Here is a 17,727-nt window from a genome sequence, read left to right as displayed (position 1 = left end):
TTTTTTTTCCGAACCGATCGGTTATTCTGGACTACGAATGGAGGAGGACGGGAAGACGAAAACGGCTCCGCGCAGCATGACATATAGGCGAGTAGATAAATAAATGAGTAAATATTTAGAGTAAATAATTGTAGAGCGGTATTTGTTAGAGCTCATCCCGAGGGGGGCCATACAAGGGAGATTAGGATAACGCTTGGTTTTCCCTCAACCGTGCAACGCAGTGGTGTATGTATGCACGGAATTCCATAAATGCTTAAATGCATGTTCCTGTAAATATACGGGAAGGAAGCCGCCTAAATGGGGAAACTAAACGAAGGCAAGGAACAGGAACGGGGGGACAACGATGGAGCCGACAGCAGCAGCAGCAGCGAGTTCGTTTACGAACCTAGGAGCGTACGAAAGAAGAGGTTCATGGATAACCTGGTGAACAGTTTTTTAAGTGAAAAGAAGAAGAGGAAAGACCAGGTGGAGGATGATGATGACGACGGAGAGGGTAGTGAAAAGAATGATTCAAGTGAAAATTCCAGTGGAGCAGAAAATGGGGACAACCAAAGCGATAAAAATAAGGGTAAAAAGGATGGTAAGGAAAAGAAGAAGAAGTCTGTGAAGAAAGACGCAAAGAATCAAAACCAAGTTCAGGTAAACATGCAAAAGAGCCTCCTGGAGACATTCTACAAAATGAAACTGCAGGCACAAAACAATGAAGTGGACGAGACAGAGGAAATTCGAAAGAAGGAGGAGAAAATACTAGCGCAAGTGTCCAAAGCGTTAAATGCACCACTACAATCTGTGAAAGAAAGAGCAAAAGGTATCGTGTATAATGAGAACTTCAAAACGATATGGACGCTACCAAGCAAGTATAAGAAGCTAAGTGATAAATACGTGAGTAAAGTGAGAAATGTCTTCTATATCGACGTAAGTGGAAGTGATATTCCACCACCTATTAAAAACTTTCGTGACATGAAATTTCCGAAGCCAATTTTAAAAGCGTTAAAAAAGAAGAAAATTGATAAGCCTACGCAAATACAAATGCAGGGATTACCATCGATCCTGCTAGGGAGAGATATCATCGGAATTGCATTTACGGGTAGTGGGAAAACGATCGTTTTTGTTCTCCCTTTGGTTATGATTTGCTTAGAAGGAGAACTGCGGTGTCCAATTGAGGAAGGAGAAGGACCACTCGGTCTTATCATATGTCCATCCAGAGAACTAGCAACACAAACTCATAATGTAATAAAGTATTTTTGTGAGTTTCTACATGAGGGTAACTACCCAATGTTGAGGAGCTTATGTATGATTGGAGGAGTAAGTACCTTTGATCAGGGAAGAGAAATACAAAAGGGGGTGCATATGGTTGTGGCTACCCCAGGTAGATTAAATGATATGTTAAATAAAAAACGAATGACCCTTGAGCAGTGTAGATATCTTTGCTTTGATGAAGCAGATAGGTTAATTGACTTAGGGTTCGAAGAAGAAGTACGTAACACGTTAGACCATTTTTCGAGACAAAGACAAACGTTGCTATTTAGTGCAACCATGCCGAAGAAGATACAGGAGTTCGCTAAATCTACTTTAGTAAATCCGATCATTATCAATGTGGGAAGAGCTGGTGCAGCAAACTTGGACGTCATACAAGAGGTGGAATACGTAAAGGAAGAATTGAAACTGTCCTACCTGTTAGAAGTGCTACAGAAAACTGGACCCCCCGTTTTAATTTTCTGTGAAAATAAGAAAGATGTAGATGATGTGCATGAGTATTTGCTCCTCAAGGGGGTGAATGCAGTTGCTATTCATGGAAATTTAGGTCAGACGGAGAGACAAGAAGCGATTAATTTATTTAGGGAGGGGAAGAAAGATATCCTAGTTGGAACAGATGTCGCCTCGAAAGGGTTGGATTTCCCATCAATTGAACATGTTATTAATTATGACATGCCAAAGGATATAGAAAATTATGTGCATCGAATTGGTAGAACCGGTAGATGTGGAAAAACTGGAATCGCTACCACATTTATTAACAAGAACCAGGAAGAAGCCATTTTGTTAGATCTAAAAGCGCTATTGATTGAAGCGAAGCAGAAGATTCCCCCGTTTTTAGAAATGCTTGACAGCAAAGGGATAAACTTAAAAGAAATCGGAGGGGTTAAGGGCTGCTCCTACTGTGGTGGCCTCGGCCACAGAATCACCCAGTGCTCCAAACTGGAGAGCCAGAGAAACAAGCAGATATCCTTCACCAACAAGGATATCCTATCTAGCAGTAACAAGCACAACAATATGCACGCCTACACGGGGGATTGGTAGGGATAAACCTGTAGTAGTGCACACATTGCGGGGGTGCACTTTTCCCGCGTACCTACACCGTGCTACAGTGATTAAAAAATTAATTTTACGAGGGTAGTTCCCTTTTCACTAGTCTGTTTGTTGAAAAAAAAAAAAAAAAATAAAAATAACCATTGAACAAATGCAGAAGGGGTTACATAAAAATGGCACAACAGGGTGATCTCTTATGTACATACACTTTTACGAATTTTTTTTTTCTTTTTTTTTAACCCGTAGGCGATCCCATTCGCTACATGTCTGCAAAACTGATGTTTGTACATACGCTAAGCTGCGTGAAAGGGCACCATTAGGTGTTACGATGAAAAGGGTTGCCTACTAATAGGCACACCATTTCGTTCCTCTTCGCTCGCTACGCACCCTAAATGTTCATCTTCCGTTCAATGAGTTCGCTCACTGGCTCCTGCGAAATGTGAGACAGATTTTCCATATACTCGTGCGCCTCTATCCGATCGATGGAATTTCGCAGAACATCCAGGGATAACATACTGCTCTTTATTCCTGGCAATCTCCTGGTCATGGCCACGATGTCCCTATCCATTATTTGCTTAAACACTTCCTGACTTCCGTATATCAAACCGGTCCTTTTTAAAAAATTCTTTTCTTCATTTAGTAAGATTTGGTCGTGAAAATGTTCAATGTTGTTTTCCTTGGCTTGCAAATTGATGTCCCTTATGGTCGTGACGTCTTTTATTCTGAAGTCGTAATTGAGCCTATCCAGGTGGGCGTTCTCCATTTTTCTTTCGTTGCTTTGTCAGTTGCGATAGTAAAAGTGCGGATGGTAGAGGAGGGGAAAAGTACCAGATGTGATAGGCGTAGTGTCTACGATATGCGTAAGGAATGACTCGCAGAACTGATTAAATGCTGCACGTGGCGAATACTGGTTAGAATTGAATACTCCCCAATACGCTTCTAGCGCGCTTCCCTATTTTACTATTCACAAACTTTTGTGCAAATCGGAAAAGCAGTTAGATGAACTTTTCCCTTCACCTTAAGCGATAAAATGGGAATATTTCACCAAAGAGGAAAAGAAAAAAATATATATATCTACGCTAAAAAGAATATAAGTAAAAAATGAAAGCGCCCAAATGTTTTAAGTGTGTCACGCAGGATTTCACTTTACTGTAACGTTTTGTGCTCCTCCCATACGATAAAAAAAAAAAAAAAAAAACACACTACGGTGACAGGTAGGCTTCCTTTTCAGGTTTATCTGCTTACAGGTGAAGTGCCTTTAAAAATAAAATAATTTTCCTTTGAAAAAAAAAAAAAAAAAACCAGAAACTTCCCTCATATCCACATCGACTTCGACCCTTGGCCGAACAAATTATATGCCCCCTTTTTTTTTAAGCTACGCATATTTAACAGTTCGGGTGTTCTTGACCAAATGATACAACCTGTACACACATGGCAGGTTAGGAAGTCAGTTCAATTTGTTTCTTTTCCTCTGCAAACGCGCTGGTCATTTCCCCCACTTTAAAGGATTTATATGTGCCAATTTTGAATAACGCAAAAGGAATATATAACCGTTTTTACTTTTGACGTGTAGCCCGTATATTTACGTATCCACTCGTCGCGTAGGCTTGAAAGGGATGCGAAAATGGTCCGTATAGGTTGAACAAAAATGGAACGATTGTAAGGTATTCGTTTGTTAAAATTTAATCGGAGGGTAAAGTAGACTAAAAAGTTTCCGCAGTTCACACGCACATGTAACAGTGGTATGTATATATAAAAAGAAGGCGTGGAAAAAAAAAAAAAAAGAAAGAAAAAACAAATGGGACAAGCTACAATAAGTGTACACAATGTAAACAGGGGGGCTTATGTACGCTTCAAAATGGGGAAATCAAAGGGGCGAAAATGATGATATCGTAAAAGTAGGAAACACAGCGGGTCCCCCCTTCAGCTGTAAATATCGCTTTTCACCCATTGGTCACGTCTGCGTCACGCTCAACGAAAAGGCCTTCACGAAGAGAAGCTTGTACAGCGGTATCTGTAATAGGTGGGGAAGAAAATACACACAAGGTTCGTTAGTGGAATTGTGCAACAGGAACAAATATGATCCGTTCAGTTTTCCCCGTTTGCACATAATGCCCTTTGCATCATCTGCCGCGGGAAGCACTTAGTCATTACCACTGATGTGGAGTCCGTCCTGACGCACAGCTTGACAACTTTCTTCTCAGGTTGAATGGCCACTTCGCTCAGTATAACGAGATTGTTCGTCGTTAGGCACGCGAAGTAGTACAGTTCCTATGTGTGTGGGGGAGGAAAATGAGCAGTGTTGGGAGGGGTAAACAGATAGTTTCACACTGCAGTGACGCTATCAATTCTTCACTTAGCTGAATTGAACAGCAAAATAAACCAAGCGGTGGTTAACCACCATACAAGCATAACACTCCCTAACGAAACCACCTACCATGTTATTCACATTCCTTCGGGCTATTAGCGAAATGTTAAATATCTTCATCCGCTTTATTAGTATGTCGGAGGTAATAACCATGGGACTTGAAGCCATCAGTATGCTCTACGGAAAAGTTAGGAAGTTAAAAGGGGGTGGATGTCAGATCAGTTGTGTGTCTATCAAAGGATAGCCGTACATACTACGTAGTTGTAGCTTTGTCATGTAAGGCACATGCATTTTCGGTGTACCTCCTTCGAATCCTCTATGAGCTGCCACTTCTTCTTAAAAATGTCCTTCTCCATGTTGAAATTTTCAACAAAAACGATAAAAATGTCATACGGCACATTGAAGTAAAAAATGTCGATGCTCGTTTTTATGGCGACCTAACAGGTGGAAAACCAAAAGGTGATTACGCAAGTGCGGTTACGTTAAGCACTTTGCAACTTAACAGGTGGTGAATCGGAAAATAAAAAAAAGAAAACCATCAACGAGATTTTCAACTCACTTGTAAAAATAGAGGCGTCGACGGGGGGGTGTTCGAATTTAGCATATTCGGAACAAGCAAAATTAACATTTCTGAAAGGAGGTGAAGAAAAGGGTGGAAATTTAAAACATCTTTTGTTTAAGAAAGGGAGATTTTTCTTGATGGACCAGATGAGTATGTCTGGTTATTCATCTACCACAACTTACCTTTTGTTTCTCCGAAGGAAACATTTTGGATGTCCAGATTGTTCGGCGAGGAAAGTCCAAATCTGAAGAAAGATGAAGGGCAGAAGAGCGGTGTTAAATTTGTGCACAATGGGTTGCCACTATAGGAAGAGGAACGAGCATCCATCAGTAGGCGGAAGAAACTGTCGGTGGAGGCATTTTTCTGTTCCTTCCCCTCTTTTTCTCATCGCATTTTTGTGCTTACGAATTTTTGTTTATTTGGACTCCTGATATGACAACGGGATTTGGTGTCTGGTTGGTCACGGCGATTTTGAGTTGTATCTTTCCTGCAGAGGGGGGTAGCATTTGGTGGGGGATAGGGGAAATATATTATACAAGTGGGTATGCACAAATGGGAGGGAGGAATTTACAAAAGTTGGAACACATGTTACGACTCAAAATGGTACACACAAGAAAACGCATCTCTATTGACACATTCGTGCGTGTGCTCAGGTGGACACTCCCATGCCACACATGCAGACGACACGCCTATGGAAAAGGAGAAAAAGCCTACCGTCAACCCGGTTTATGGAGGACAAAATGGATAAGCCCGTTTGACCCTTCAAGCCAGTATCTTCCGGAGATAACACTTGGACTAGCTTAACCGGGGGGGCACTTCTCCTCGGTTTTGCGTTACTAGATTCATCATCATTGAGGCCAATCAGGTCCATAGATTTTTTACTATCATCACCGTCGTCATCGTCATCTTTATCATCATTAAGATCATCAGATGAATTGTTGGATGATTCGCTGGAGGACCTGGATCGGTTGGACTTCCTACTTTCACTAGAATAGCTGTCATATTTTTGTCTTTCCATTTGTTTTTTAAATTTAGAAACGTTATAGTCATCCATATTGTCGATATGATTATCATCCTCATCATCTTTATCATTATGGAAGGAATAACTGGCCTTCTTAGAAATGAACGTTTCTGGAAGTTTATGATAAACGGATGATAACATGGAAATATTTTTAATTAATTTATTTAGAACCTTCGTATCGGTAATTTTATTATCTTCCTGTATTGGTGGTTTTTCCGCTAGTACAATTTTTTTTGCAATTTCTACATTTTTGGATAATAATCTCCAGTAGATAAATGCTCTATCCCTTAAGTCAGGGTTGTCACTTTCCTCGGTGGACAATTTTAACACTTTGGTGATAATATCTTTTGTATTTTTTGAGCACTTTAAAAATAGTTTTACACTGGCAGTTAGTATTTGTAGTTGTACATTGTACGGTTCATCGAGAAAATTTTCTAAAAAGGAGTCTATCAATTCATCGGCGTTTTCAATCCTTTCGACATATTCTCCAATTATCCAAATGAGGGACGCCTTCGCATTAGATTCGTCTAGCGATTCTAAATTTTCACACAAAATGGTGATAATACTTTCGTACTTATTTGGGTACTTTCTAAAAATGTCCTTAATTACTACTATGCACTCTTGGATGACGTAATTAATTTTTGTGTCTATTAAATCGAGCAAAATGTTAATGCACTTTTCACTCGACTGGGGTAGTTTAATAGCACAACTGCCAATTGCTCGAACACTTTTTTTTACAAATTCCACGTCCACTTCGGTGGAATATTCTTTCAATTCGTATAGGACAAGGTCAACATTCTTGTCTGAAACGAGACGAATTATTATGTCTAGCTTTTCCATCTTTACATACGCAGGTTCGTTATACTTACAGAAAAACATGTTAATTTTATCGACGAGCATATGTGGCAATTTCTGCGTTATCAAATTTATGTTCCTTAACGCTATGTATTGTATCTCCGGTTCTGCTGATAGGAGGGTGACTAATGATGGGCTTAATTTTTTGTGCACATTTTTGATGAACTCTTTATCGTTAATTTTGTCCAACAGACTTAGGATAACCTTAATGGATGAAAGGACGACTGCTGAGTTCGCATGGGACAATCTGGGAAGTATTCTTTCTAACACCCTTTCTGCGTCTTTACTGGTTTTTGGCTCGTACAGAACTAACGCGTCTAGGATGAATACTTGTCCCCATTCTACACACTCGTTAATTGCATTGAGCAGTTTATTCACATTATTTTCATCCTTATTTATTACATCTTTTAAAATACTTTTGTTTGAATTTTCGCATATGTCTGTTAGGGAGATGATTGCGTTTGCTACCACCATGGCGTTATTATCATCCAGTATGTTCAGCAACGTTTCGATGAAACCCTCCTCTTCCACCAGCTTAGGAGATATGTCATACAATTTGGCAATACAAATCACGGCTGTTTTTCTCACATAGGGATCTTCATCTTTTAGGCACCTTCTCAACGGTTCAATAAGATATTCTGTAATTTGTTCTAACCTGATGCATCCCATGGTTCGTATGGCAAGTGCTCTGATTAGGGGATTTGGGTCGGAGGAGTCTTTCCGAAAAGTGTTTACTGCTAAAATGGCTAGCTCGGGCTGCACCTTTGCGTAATTTATTACGTACAGATATACTAATTTCTTCAACTCTATGTTGGACGTCTGCATGCAGTTTACTACATCGGAAAATAACGTGGAGACGTCTTTCCCCACTGTCATTGCGGCGATGATTTTTTTGATCGCTTCCTTTTTTTTCTCCTTGTGGGAGGAATGCAGCTCCTCCTTCAGTTCGTGGATTTCCCCCTTTTTCGTCGTTTGGAAGTACCGCAGGTCCGACATCTTGGAAAACCTTTTAGTCAAAAAGTTGGCCACTGAGGGGCCAAGAGAAGTGCCGCTCTCGGCAGCGTATTTGGAATCCGTTTTGCTGATCAATATGACTGTGCACAGAGGCACAAATGTATACGTGTGTATGTGGTGATGTTTGGGTGAAGGAGCAAAACAGGGTGCTACGACAGGGTAGAAGTACGCACGCAGCAGGCACGGCTGTTACGCGATAGAGAACATTCACATGCTCCGATATGTACATACAAGCACATACATATGTGAGGTGTTCTTCCCAATGGGGTTTCTATCTCTCGTTCGCTCAGTGTACTGCGTCGTTTCAAGCTCCCATTTTGGTTATGCCCGATAGGATAGCCTTCAAGATGGTCGCCAATTTATTGCCCCCCTTTGGCGCGTTCTTCCAATTTTTATCCCTCCGTGTTTCTCTCAAAAGGGGTTAAATTCTGCTGCCGAAAGGGACTCACTGACATGAAGTATTACATCCCGCAAAATGGATAAACGGGAAGGTAAAATAAAATGCGTCATCAATCTTTGGGCTAGTTTACCACAATTTGCCCTTTACTTATCTACGCAGTTCGCCCCCTCGATTAATCCTCCTTCGCGTATTTTTCGTTAAAACGGCTTAATTTTCGAATTCAGAATGAGCCAAGTTTTTTTTTTTTTTTTTCAGGAGGATAAGTAACATTTGCAAATATTTACCTGCGCATACGCATTAGAGGGAGGCACAAAAAAAGGGGAAAAAAAAAAAAAAAAAAATCATGGTGTAAGGAAATATAACTGCGGGAGCACCGAAAATATGTTTACGTATGGACAAGTTGCATACGTGAAATGTTTAACTTGGCATTCTTAGAGGGTGAAAAAAAAAAAAAAAAAAAAAGTTGAACTGCTTTGCTACATTACTACAGATACTATTTGCCATTCCAATTGTTTTTTTTTTTTTTCAATTTTTAAAAAGTTCGACCATTTTGGATTTACTTCTTTTTGCTATTTCTCCACTGGCGCATGTTTAGCACACTGGGGACGGGGCTTTTATGGAGAATGACTCCCGGGTCACTTCGCCGTAATCACTCCCCCACTTTTTTCTTTTTTTCCCAATTTGAGTTCCACTACTGTTGCCCTTTCCTTACCCTTTGGATAAAAGAGTATGTACTGATGATGCCAACCCCTTTTTAATCCGCCAAAATGGCAGGTGGCGCGTGAGGGTACTCCGTCCGTAACGCAGCGTAGTTAAGCAGCCATAACTAGTGACAACTGTGAGGAGGCTTTCCCGAACGGGTCGGTGGTTGCACTTACAAATGCCGTCGTGAAAGGTAAGAAACTTAAGCTTAACTTTATTTGAACATGTTGTAATTTTCATTGTTATTTTTTTAAATGTGGGGTTAAAATGTGCAGTTGGGTATGTCAAATGTAGAGCTGTATGGGCGCCCACACATGAGACAAACTGGTTCATACGAAATTTTAAAAGGGGGAAGAAAAATTGCCCATTTATTGTTAGCAAATTGGGTAATAATATATGGTGAGGGGAATAGAAAGGTTCATGAAATTATGGAAAAAAAAAAAAAAAAAAAATCACGAGCATGATATATGGATATACCCAAATATACACATAATATGTGTATAAGTGACTATCTTGGATAGCCCCCTTGGGGGGTTACCACGAAAGGTTAGGAAGTAGAAAGGCGAAACAGCCGCTTCGCAAACCTACATATTCGCAGAGACGAGTTTGACGCCTCCTCCCTTGTTGGGGTTGTATAAGGAGTTGTACTGCTTTCCGCCTCCCCTCTTGGGATTCTTTCCCTTTTCGTTTTTATTCTTAAATCGAATGTTCTTCTGGAAGTGTTCATCTGTTGAGGATCTATTTAAAACTTGAACAAGGAAATTCGACCTCATGGTTAGGTTTTGCGTTTTGTCTATAACTTGTTGGTATAAATTAGGTAGCGTGGTAGATATTTCTATGCAGTTTTTTTCACTGTCAATTTTCGCATCTAGTTTAGCATTCCTAATAAGATTAACAATCCATTTCTCTGCGTCATCTCTAGGAAGGTTAACCTTATTTGCAATCATGTCAATGTTGATAGATTTATGGATACGACAGTAGGTCTCGAAGATTATGTATCTGCTCTGTTCCTCTATAAAGGGCTTTAACTTAAATAGGAAAATATCCTTCTCGCAGATGGAGCCCAACTGAGCAATACACGTTTGGGCCATATTAAAATCGTACTCAGTAAATATGGAAATTAGTAAAGAAGTGAAAGGGTCTGTATATTTCGGCTTCAACAAATTTAAGGTATTTAGGATAAGCTCAAAGTGGTCTTTCCTATTTCGGTAGAATATGGCATACACACAATAGTATCTAATAATATGTGGACATATCAGGTTGAGGATTGACAAATTTTTTTCATCGATAAACCAATCTTGAAGCATAGAGAAGGAATTATTTTTTGGGTATATACTTTTTACATATATTAAGTACATAAAGAAATGGAATATTAAAATGAGGGACCAATGAATTAACCAACTTCTCTGCAGAATAATTTCACTTCTTCCTACTTTATCTTTATTTAACACTTGACTCAATTTAACTATTGTTTCTATGCACACATTTATTTCATTTACAATTTCTTCCCTGACGATAAGTTTTCCTTCTTCTGTTTTTACTAACATGTAGTCGTCATTATGTAGGTTGGCAAAGAAGCTGTTAATAATATTGCTGATGATACCCCAATAGCATAATCTCATTTTAGGCGAATCAGAAATGTTAATAATTATTTCTGATATGTTCAGTATGTATAGGAGTAAATGTTGTTTGCTCTTTTGGTAGTCCTTTTTCTGGTAGTAATACCTACTTAGCTTTAAAATTTTGTCATCTATGTTGTCTGTAAAATTGTACGTCTTGGTTTTGTCAAGCACATTTATGCCACACCATTCTCTCAATGACATGATACTTTTTTTTTCCACCGTCCCTCCGATTTTGTTCATTTGATCATTTTTGTACATATTCATGGCATCTTGGAATTCCTCTATTTCGACTTCCATGCTATCCAGACAGTTCACAATGACTCCCCTATTCCCGTTGGTGAACTCATTTTCGATGTTGACGATTTCCTTTTCGCACCCTTCCTTCAGCAGATTTAGGCTCTGCTCGATTTCGGCTTCATTCAGCACCTGCGGGGAAAACAAGCGGCGTCCATTAGAAATGTTAGCACGACATTGCAGTACGACGCAGTGTGGTCGTTTCATCTTAGCAGCATGGAGTAATCACACGGTGGATAAACAACACAATCAACAAATCATCCAACGGGATATGCGCATGAATGTATGACACGCCTGCGCGGAATGCTGCACAAGGACTAGCATATTCCGCCTGATTATCCCACCCATAGTAACCTCTTGAACGTTATAACATACCTTGTTCTCCTTCATCCAACTCAGAATTATCTGAGTCATGTGCGGATCCAGGTAGGCGCATATTTTGCTGATCAAATTTGTTTGGTCATGGTTGCTGCTCTTGTTGATTTCCATGTTTCGCCGTTGCTCTGTCGTGGGGAGGTGGTGACTGGTCGGTCTCCTTCCAAATGGTTTCGATTATTAGTTCTACTTTGTACACTATCTTTTTAGTTTGCTGATGTGGAGTCGCTCGTTAGATTTTCCCTTCCACGGGAGGCTTCGCAGTAGCATATATGTATATTTAAAGTACTCTTTTTTCTTCCTTTGTATGTTTTATTTTTTTTTTTTTTTCCAGTTGGCAAAAGTTGTTCAGAATTTTTTTTATTTTAAACTGCGAAATGGCTATAATGTAGAATTCCTGCCTGAATGCTAGCTAAATTGCGTTTCATTCGAGGGATAAAAAAAAGGGCACAATTTTTACGCAAGGATATTCATCTTAATGGCCTTTTTTTTTCGACAATTATGAGAAATATTGATGTAGGATGAGGAGCATGCGCGACGTTTCGTTCTTACGAAAATATTAACATTTTTCCAATGGGAGGAGTTACTAAATGAGAAAGCACATTTGTGCGAAAGTGATTGTATATGTAGCTTATTATTGTATATAATTATGTATGCCTATGTATCCACGTCACTTCACATACTGCACGCACAACAATTCCCGTTCGCTATTTTGCAATGCGCCCGTTATGGGTAAAAATCCTACCAGTGCAGAAAAATTTTGTTTCGTCGGTGACGCATAGCTCCTTAACGTAGTAGGCGCAATTGATGGAATCAAATTTTTACCTATAAATATATTGGCTACCTTTTGGGGAATGTCACATGGAAAAGGCGCGGACCTTTTCCTAATATTTGTTTTCCTTTTTGATCCAACGGTGGGTCCAGAAAAATTTAAAAAAGTATATATATTCGCGCAAGGCATTTTTTTTTTTTTCAAAATGGCAAATATTCCATTGCGTTAATTTTGTTTTTGTAAAATGGGTCCCCCCCCTCAGCAAAAAAAAAGATGTCAAATTGAGTAAGCGCAACAATGTGCAGTCAACCTTTCTGCCATCCCGGCGGAAAGGTCTATTCTGCTTGCTACAGAAATGTACATTTATGTATGCTTAGTGTTCGGGGAAGGACATAGGAAAGGAACACCTACCTGTTGTCCTTATACGTGTCACTGGGCAGCACATCGCGTATCCCCCTTTGACAACAACACGGATGAGCATTTGTGAAGGTTGAGAAAAAAAAAGGAGAAAAGTTCAAAAACGCCGTTCAAATCTGGGTGACTCTTTTTTTTTTTTATTCTCCCCAAGTGGATCATCACTTATGGGTACATTTCATATAGGTGACCATTCTACGTGGCATACTTTTAAAAGTCACTAAATGAGCACGTGGGAAGGTAAAATAAATGCATAAGACGCCGGTGGAGGCTTAATCGGAAAAGAAGTATAGAAAGTGGACAACTTGCAATATGCACGTTCCATGCGAATTTTTCCCAAGTGCCGTGGCAGCATATCCGTAAATTCACCCCCCACCTCCTATGTGTATTTTGCCAAAACGTGCATGTGATGGGACCACCTCTTCCTCTGCCCCCTTTTTCACCCCGTTTCGTTAAAAATTGTGTTTATCTTCTGGAGAGGCATAGCTCCGTCGGCATTTCTTTCCATCGATTTTGTCAAATAATTGTTTATTATATTTTGAACGAACGAAATATTCGTATTCGTGTAAATTACTTTTGCATTTTTTTTAAAAACTTCTTTATATGAGTGCGCAGATTTGAAAGCCACCAGTATTAGCCACAGGTCATTCGCGGAGGTGTTCCTCCCAAGCGGCTTGATAGTAACCATTTTGTATTTGACAAATTTAAATGATCTCTGTAGATTTATTCCAATGCTGACGACAACGCAGTCATCTTTACTGGATAGTCTGAATTCTACTTCGTACAAGTTAAGCGTCAATTCGGTTTTGTTGCCTTCTATTTTAAGACTCCCATTTTTGTGTGCATTTCGCCCAGCGCTTTGGAGCGGTTCTACGCCTTCTGCGCTTTTTTGACCATCTTCATCCGCACTAATGTTATTTTTTTTTTCTGCTCTCGAATCGGATGAGCTGTTCGCACCATCATTTTGGAAATCGAACAGGCGAAAGAAATCAAAAGCAGCGTTTCTTCGGTTATCATTGTTTGGTCTGACACCCTGCGTATGGCACGTTGCACCAATGGGGGGTTGGCCCTCCTCGCCGGTTTCCCAATTTGTTACGCCAAATTTAATCTCATCAAAGTTGATGGACAGGGTAGCAAGGAAGCGGTGTTTCACATCCGTTAGGTTCGTCCCGTTGGATGTAGTCGTAACTGTCTCGTCATCGGATAGAGATGAGTTGGACAAGTTGCAGAAATTATCCAGCGGGTCTTCAACAACCACCTGGATGGAATAATTATTGTTGCACAAAAATGTCAATATTTGGAAGGCGCTATCTATGGATATTAGGACTGGTCCTTTAGACGTAATAGAACATTTTTCAACACATTTGGGTTCTACTTTAAATTTGACAGGCTTCTTATCTAGAGTATGTGGATCGAAGACGGTGTTCCTTGCCCCTTTTTGATACTCCGAATTTAAGTGCACATTTCTGTAGGCTTTACAAAATATATATTTCCCTAACGCTTCAAATGGGATTCGAAAAGACATCCCCTGGGTGTAGGGGACAATTTCGTGTATTCTTTTTTCGTTGATTTCTAACCCTAAGAACCACTCTACTCTATGCACCTCAAAGACGGAACGATAAGTGGAAGAGTCTTCGAAGTGGACAATGTTGCTTACGTACATGTCACCCTTTATGCGTATAGGATTGGAGTAGTCGTCTATTATATCGTCATAGCGTGAATGGAAATATGAATTGTCTGTTATGTTTATTTCGTGTAGATACACCCCACAATGTATCCTTTCTTGGCTCTCTTCTTCTTGTTCAACTTTTTCATGCTCTACGTATTCTGGTAAAATGATATCTTCACTTGGTGGTTCATTTTTTTCTTCTTTTATTCTTTCCAATGTTTTTAAAATGTCGCTTAATTTAAACGATTGGTGTTCCTCTCTTTTTAAAATGTGAACTTCATCTTCCAATGCTATTGGCTCGATGTGGTTCTTAACATGACAGTGCTTCATATAATGGTCCTTTCGATACAAATTCGAAATATCCCTTTCAGGGGGAAAGGAGAAGGAGTCCTCACCGTCATTTTCTTTTTTCATCTTTTTTGATGCTCTACCTGGGTTTGCATTTTTACTATGTAGATGTAGGTCTGACTCAGGAGTGTAATTATGTACCTTCGATGAAGATAGTTACCAACCCGGATGAGGAGCGTTTTATAAGAATTGTGATTAAAAATGGGTCAAATGGAAAAGTGCGTATGGTTAGTGGTGGGACAGGCTTTGCAACACGTCACTTTAATGGAATGTTTCCACTTTTGTACTAAACAGAAGGCGCCATAAAATTATATGTTTGTAGTGCTTATGTGTTCGTTTCGCTCCCTGTGGAGCCCCTTTTTTCCTTCAAATAGTGACACATAAGTTGAGGGAAAAGTGTTGCACTTCCACTCCAGCTGTGTGTCATTCTGTGCACGCACTTTGGAGGTTCTCCAAATTGGTCCATCCCAATTTGTTCTATCCAAAGGGTATTATCACCGCATGCGAGTGGGGGCTGGTAAGTATGAAGGAGTTATTTGGGTACCCCTTTGTACATATATAGTGCCTCCATTTACCCATAACCTGTTCAAAAAAAAAAAAAAAAAAAAAAAACAATTTGAAGAACTTGCTATGAACGAATTGTGCGCCAAGTGGGGAAACGTGGGAACATGGGAACATGGGAACATGGAAACATGGAGTCCTTTTTGTCAATTCCTTATGCACAATTTTACCTATTTACTTACATGATAGATCAACCTTTAAAAATGCGAGAGAATTATTCATTGTCTTTTTCGCATTTGTCGCAACCGTTTCCGCGATGTATTTACTTTCCGCCGCCATGTGGAAGGCAAAAAAATGCGAAGAAATGTTACTCGTGTGATGAACTTTGCAAAATTGCTGAACGGCATTCCATTGCACGTTGTTCCTTTTCGAGGAATAATAAACTGTCTATTCGCGTGCAGACATGGAAAAAAATGAAGATTTGAAGAATTGAAAAAGTGAAATAGAGTAAGACGAAGAAATGAAAGGAGAACCAAGGTGATTCATACGAATTGTCTTAACAAGGGAGGAAAAAAAAAAAAAAAAACTTTTGTCAGTGTATGAAAAATGCACAAAATGAAGATTAAAGGAAGAAATGGCGATTAAAAAATTGTTAAAGAGCGCTATTTTTTAAATGCCCACGTGTGCATCGTTTTACAAAATTAATTCCCCCTTTTTTCGTCAATATTTTTGTCTTTTTGTTCGATTTTTTTCTGCCTCTTCTACAAAATAAAAGGCAAAAATAAGGAAATTAAAATTAAAATTGAAGTCAAAGTTAAGGAACAGCAAACGGAAAAATCGCCTTCACTTATGTGGAAAAATTCTGTTACAAACTGAAAGTGGAAATAGGGGGAATAACCTGCAATGGTTTACTTGCGTAATTGCATGGGCATGCGTTTACGTACGTGCCCAAGGAGGAAAAACCTTGAGGTAGACTGAATTGAAATTTTGCGCAACGTCAACTTTTTCCGCAAGAAGTATAATAAAGGCTTTACATGGACAATTGGAATTCAAGGCGATGCGAAACAGGGCAAAGCAAAGCGAAGCTCATTACCCTTACAACACTCATTTATCCGAAGACGTTTCCTATTTTTTTCATTTTTCCTTCCTTAAATGAGAAACGGCATTTCTTTGATTAGCATTTAGACCTTACGCGAAAAATACGTGGAAGCGATACGTAACCTTCGCTCAGCATATGAAAGACTTTATTTTGTTGCATTTTTTTTTTTTTTTTTTTTCTTCCTCCCAACTGTGATGTTCACGTGCCGTTGTTACACTGTCCTATATGCGTAAAGGTACATTTGCATAGGCGATTGCGCAGACCACCGATTGTACGCATATGCCTTTGAGCTTAAACCCACCTGTATATACACGTCTGCTTTGTTGCAGTTCTCGGCATTTTATTCTTCACTTGTCAGTGTGTCCTATTTTTTGTGGGAAAAGTAAAGCTGGCAGATTTGAGCCGTAAACTTCATTTAATTTTTTGATTTTTTTTTTTTCTTTTTTGCCGTTTCCTGAGCACAGTTTTGACTACACCTTGAGGACTGCGCGAATGTCTACATGTAAAGACACTAAACTGGATACCTCTTTTGTGTAAAAATTACCCACTCCTTTGTCATCAGCGCGTCTGTGTGTACCTTTCGCGTCTTACATTTCTTTTTTTTTTTTTTAGTAAAATCAGGGCGCGCGTTGTGTTGAAGGGTTTTGTACCCACGTATGGAGAATTACATTTGGTTGGAAGATTTTTCGCAGTTACCACTTTGCAGTTATATTTTGCAGCCACGCCTGCTTCATAGCCCCCCTTTGCGTAATTTTTTGCAGCACTCTCCCCCTGAATGACACATTTTTACCCGTCTTATCATACCAAAAAATTCAAACGTGACATTTTGCGAAAATAGGAAACAAGTGGGTACGAAAAGGGAAAGAAATTTTCCCCATCAGTGTTATTTTCCGTTCTATTTCCCTTCCGTTTTTTATTTAACTATTTATAGCTTTTAAAAAAAAAAAAAAAAAAAAAAAAAAAATTGTGTTTATTGGTATATGTTAATTTTTGACGTAATTTATTTTTATCATACGTGTGAATGATTTTTTTTCCCCCCCACGTTTCTGTTTATTAGTGCATTTTCCCGCATGTAGTTTTTGGTATAATATCATATAGTTATGCAAAATTACTTGCGCGTGAAGGTGTTATAGTGCATTGGGTGGAGCGCACTACACACATGCGCATGTATACACTTGCTTATCTGTTCATAAAGAAGATTTGTTTTCCCTTTTTATTTGTTTGCGAATAAGCGCGTTTGTCTTTCACGCGTTTGTACTTCACCCGTTTGTCTTTGACCCGTTTGTATTTGATGCGTTTGTTTGTCCGCCAACGCACGCGTTAGACAGTCATGCCCCTCGTTTAGCAACTCTCTAGTGCGATTCCCCCTTTGGATGTTTTTCTCTTAATTAAAAAAGGTGGAAT

The 17,727-nt window shown here is 39.4% G+C and overlaps 5 protein-coding genes across 5 annotated transcripts; 1 reads left to right on the top strand and 4 right to left on the bottom strand.

Annotated features, from left to right (window-relative positions):
- Positions 1-297: 297 nt before the first annotated feature.
- PCOAH_00028780 (RNA helicase-1) lies at positions 298-2,298 on the top strand (the record flags this gene model as incomplete). The annotated part of the gene is made up of 1 exon (XM_020059682.1): positions 298-2,298. The coding sequence occupies one exon, from the start codon at positions 298-300 to the stop codon at positions 2,296-2,298; it is 2,001 nt and encodes a 666-aa protein (XP_019915281.1).
- A 397-nt stretch (positions 2,299-2,695) lies between these two features.
- On the bottom strand, positions 2,696-3,070 carry PCOAH_00028770 (Uncharacterized protein; the record flags this gene model as incomplete). Its single annotated transcript, XM_020059681.1, has 1 exon — positions 2,696-3,070. One exon carries the CDS (start codon positions 3,068-3,070, stop codon positions 2,696-2,698), a length of 375 nt encoding a protein of 124 aa, XP_019915297.1.
- Positions 3,071-4,218: 1,148 nt separating this feature from the next.
- Positions 4,219-8,109, bottom strand: PCOAH_00028760 (AP complex subunit beta; the record flags this gene model as incomplete). Its single annotated transcript, XM_020059680.1, has 8 exons — positions 4,219-4,321; positions 4,462-4,578; positions 4,745-4,852; positions 4,978-5,112; positions 5,235-5,305; positions 5,420-5,481; positions 5,643-5,724; positions 5,952-8,109. 8 exons carry the CDS (start codon positions 8,107-8,109, stop codon positions 4,262-4,264), a joined length of 2,793 nt encoding a protein of 930 aa, XP_019915386.1.
- A 1,704-nt stretch (positions 8,110-9,813) lies between these two features.
- PCOAH_00028750 (Eukaryotic translation initiation factor 3 subunit E) lies at positions 9,814-11,827 on the bottom strand (the record flags this gene model as incomplete). Its single annotated transcript, XM_020059679.1, has 2 exons — positions 9,814-11,277; positions 11,521-11,827. The coding sequence occupies 2 exons, from the start codon at positions 11,632-11,634 to the stop codon at positions 9,814-9,816; spliced, it is 1,578 nt and encodes a 525-aa protein (XP_019915487.1).
- Positions 11,828-13,145: 1,318 nt separating this feature from the next.
- PCOAH_00028740 (Uncharacterized protein) lies at positions 13,146-14,789 on the bottom strand (the record flags this gene model as incomplete). The annotated part of the gene is made up of 1 exon (XM_020059678.1): positions 13,146-14,789. The coding sequence occupies one exon, from the start codon at positions 14,787-14,789 to the stop codon at positions 13,146-13,148; it is 1,644 nt and encodes a 547-aa protein (XP_019915238.1).
- Between the last annotated feature and the right edge of the window lie 2,938 nt (positions 14,790-17,727).

Source organism: Plasmodium coatneyi, chromosome 10 (genome assembly GCF_001680005.1).
Source record: "Plasmodium coatneyi strain Hackeri chromosome 10, complete sequence".
In the NCBI taxonomy this organism is placed as follows: domain Eukaryota; phylum Apicomplexa; class Aconoidasida; order Haemosporida; family Plasmodiidae; genus Plasmodium; species Plasmodium coatneyi.
This window is presented reverse-complemented; position numbering and strand designations above follow the sequence as displayed.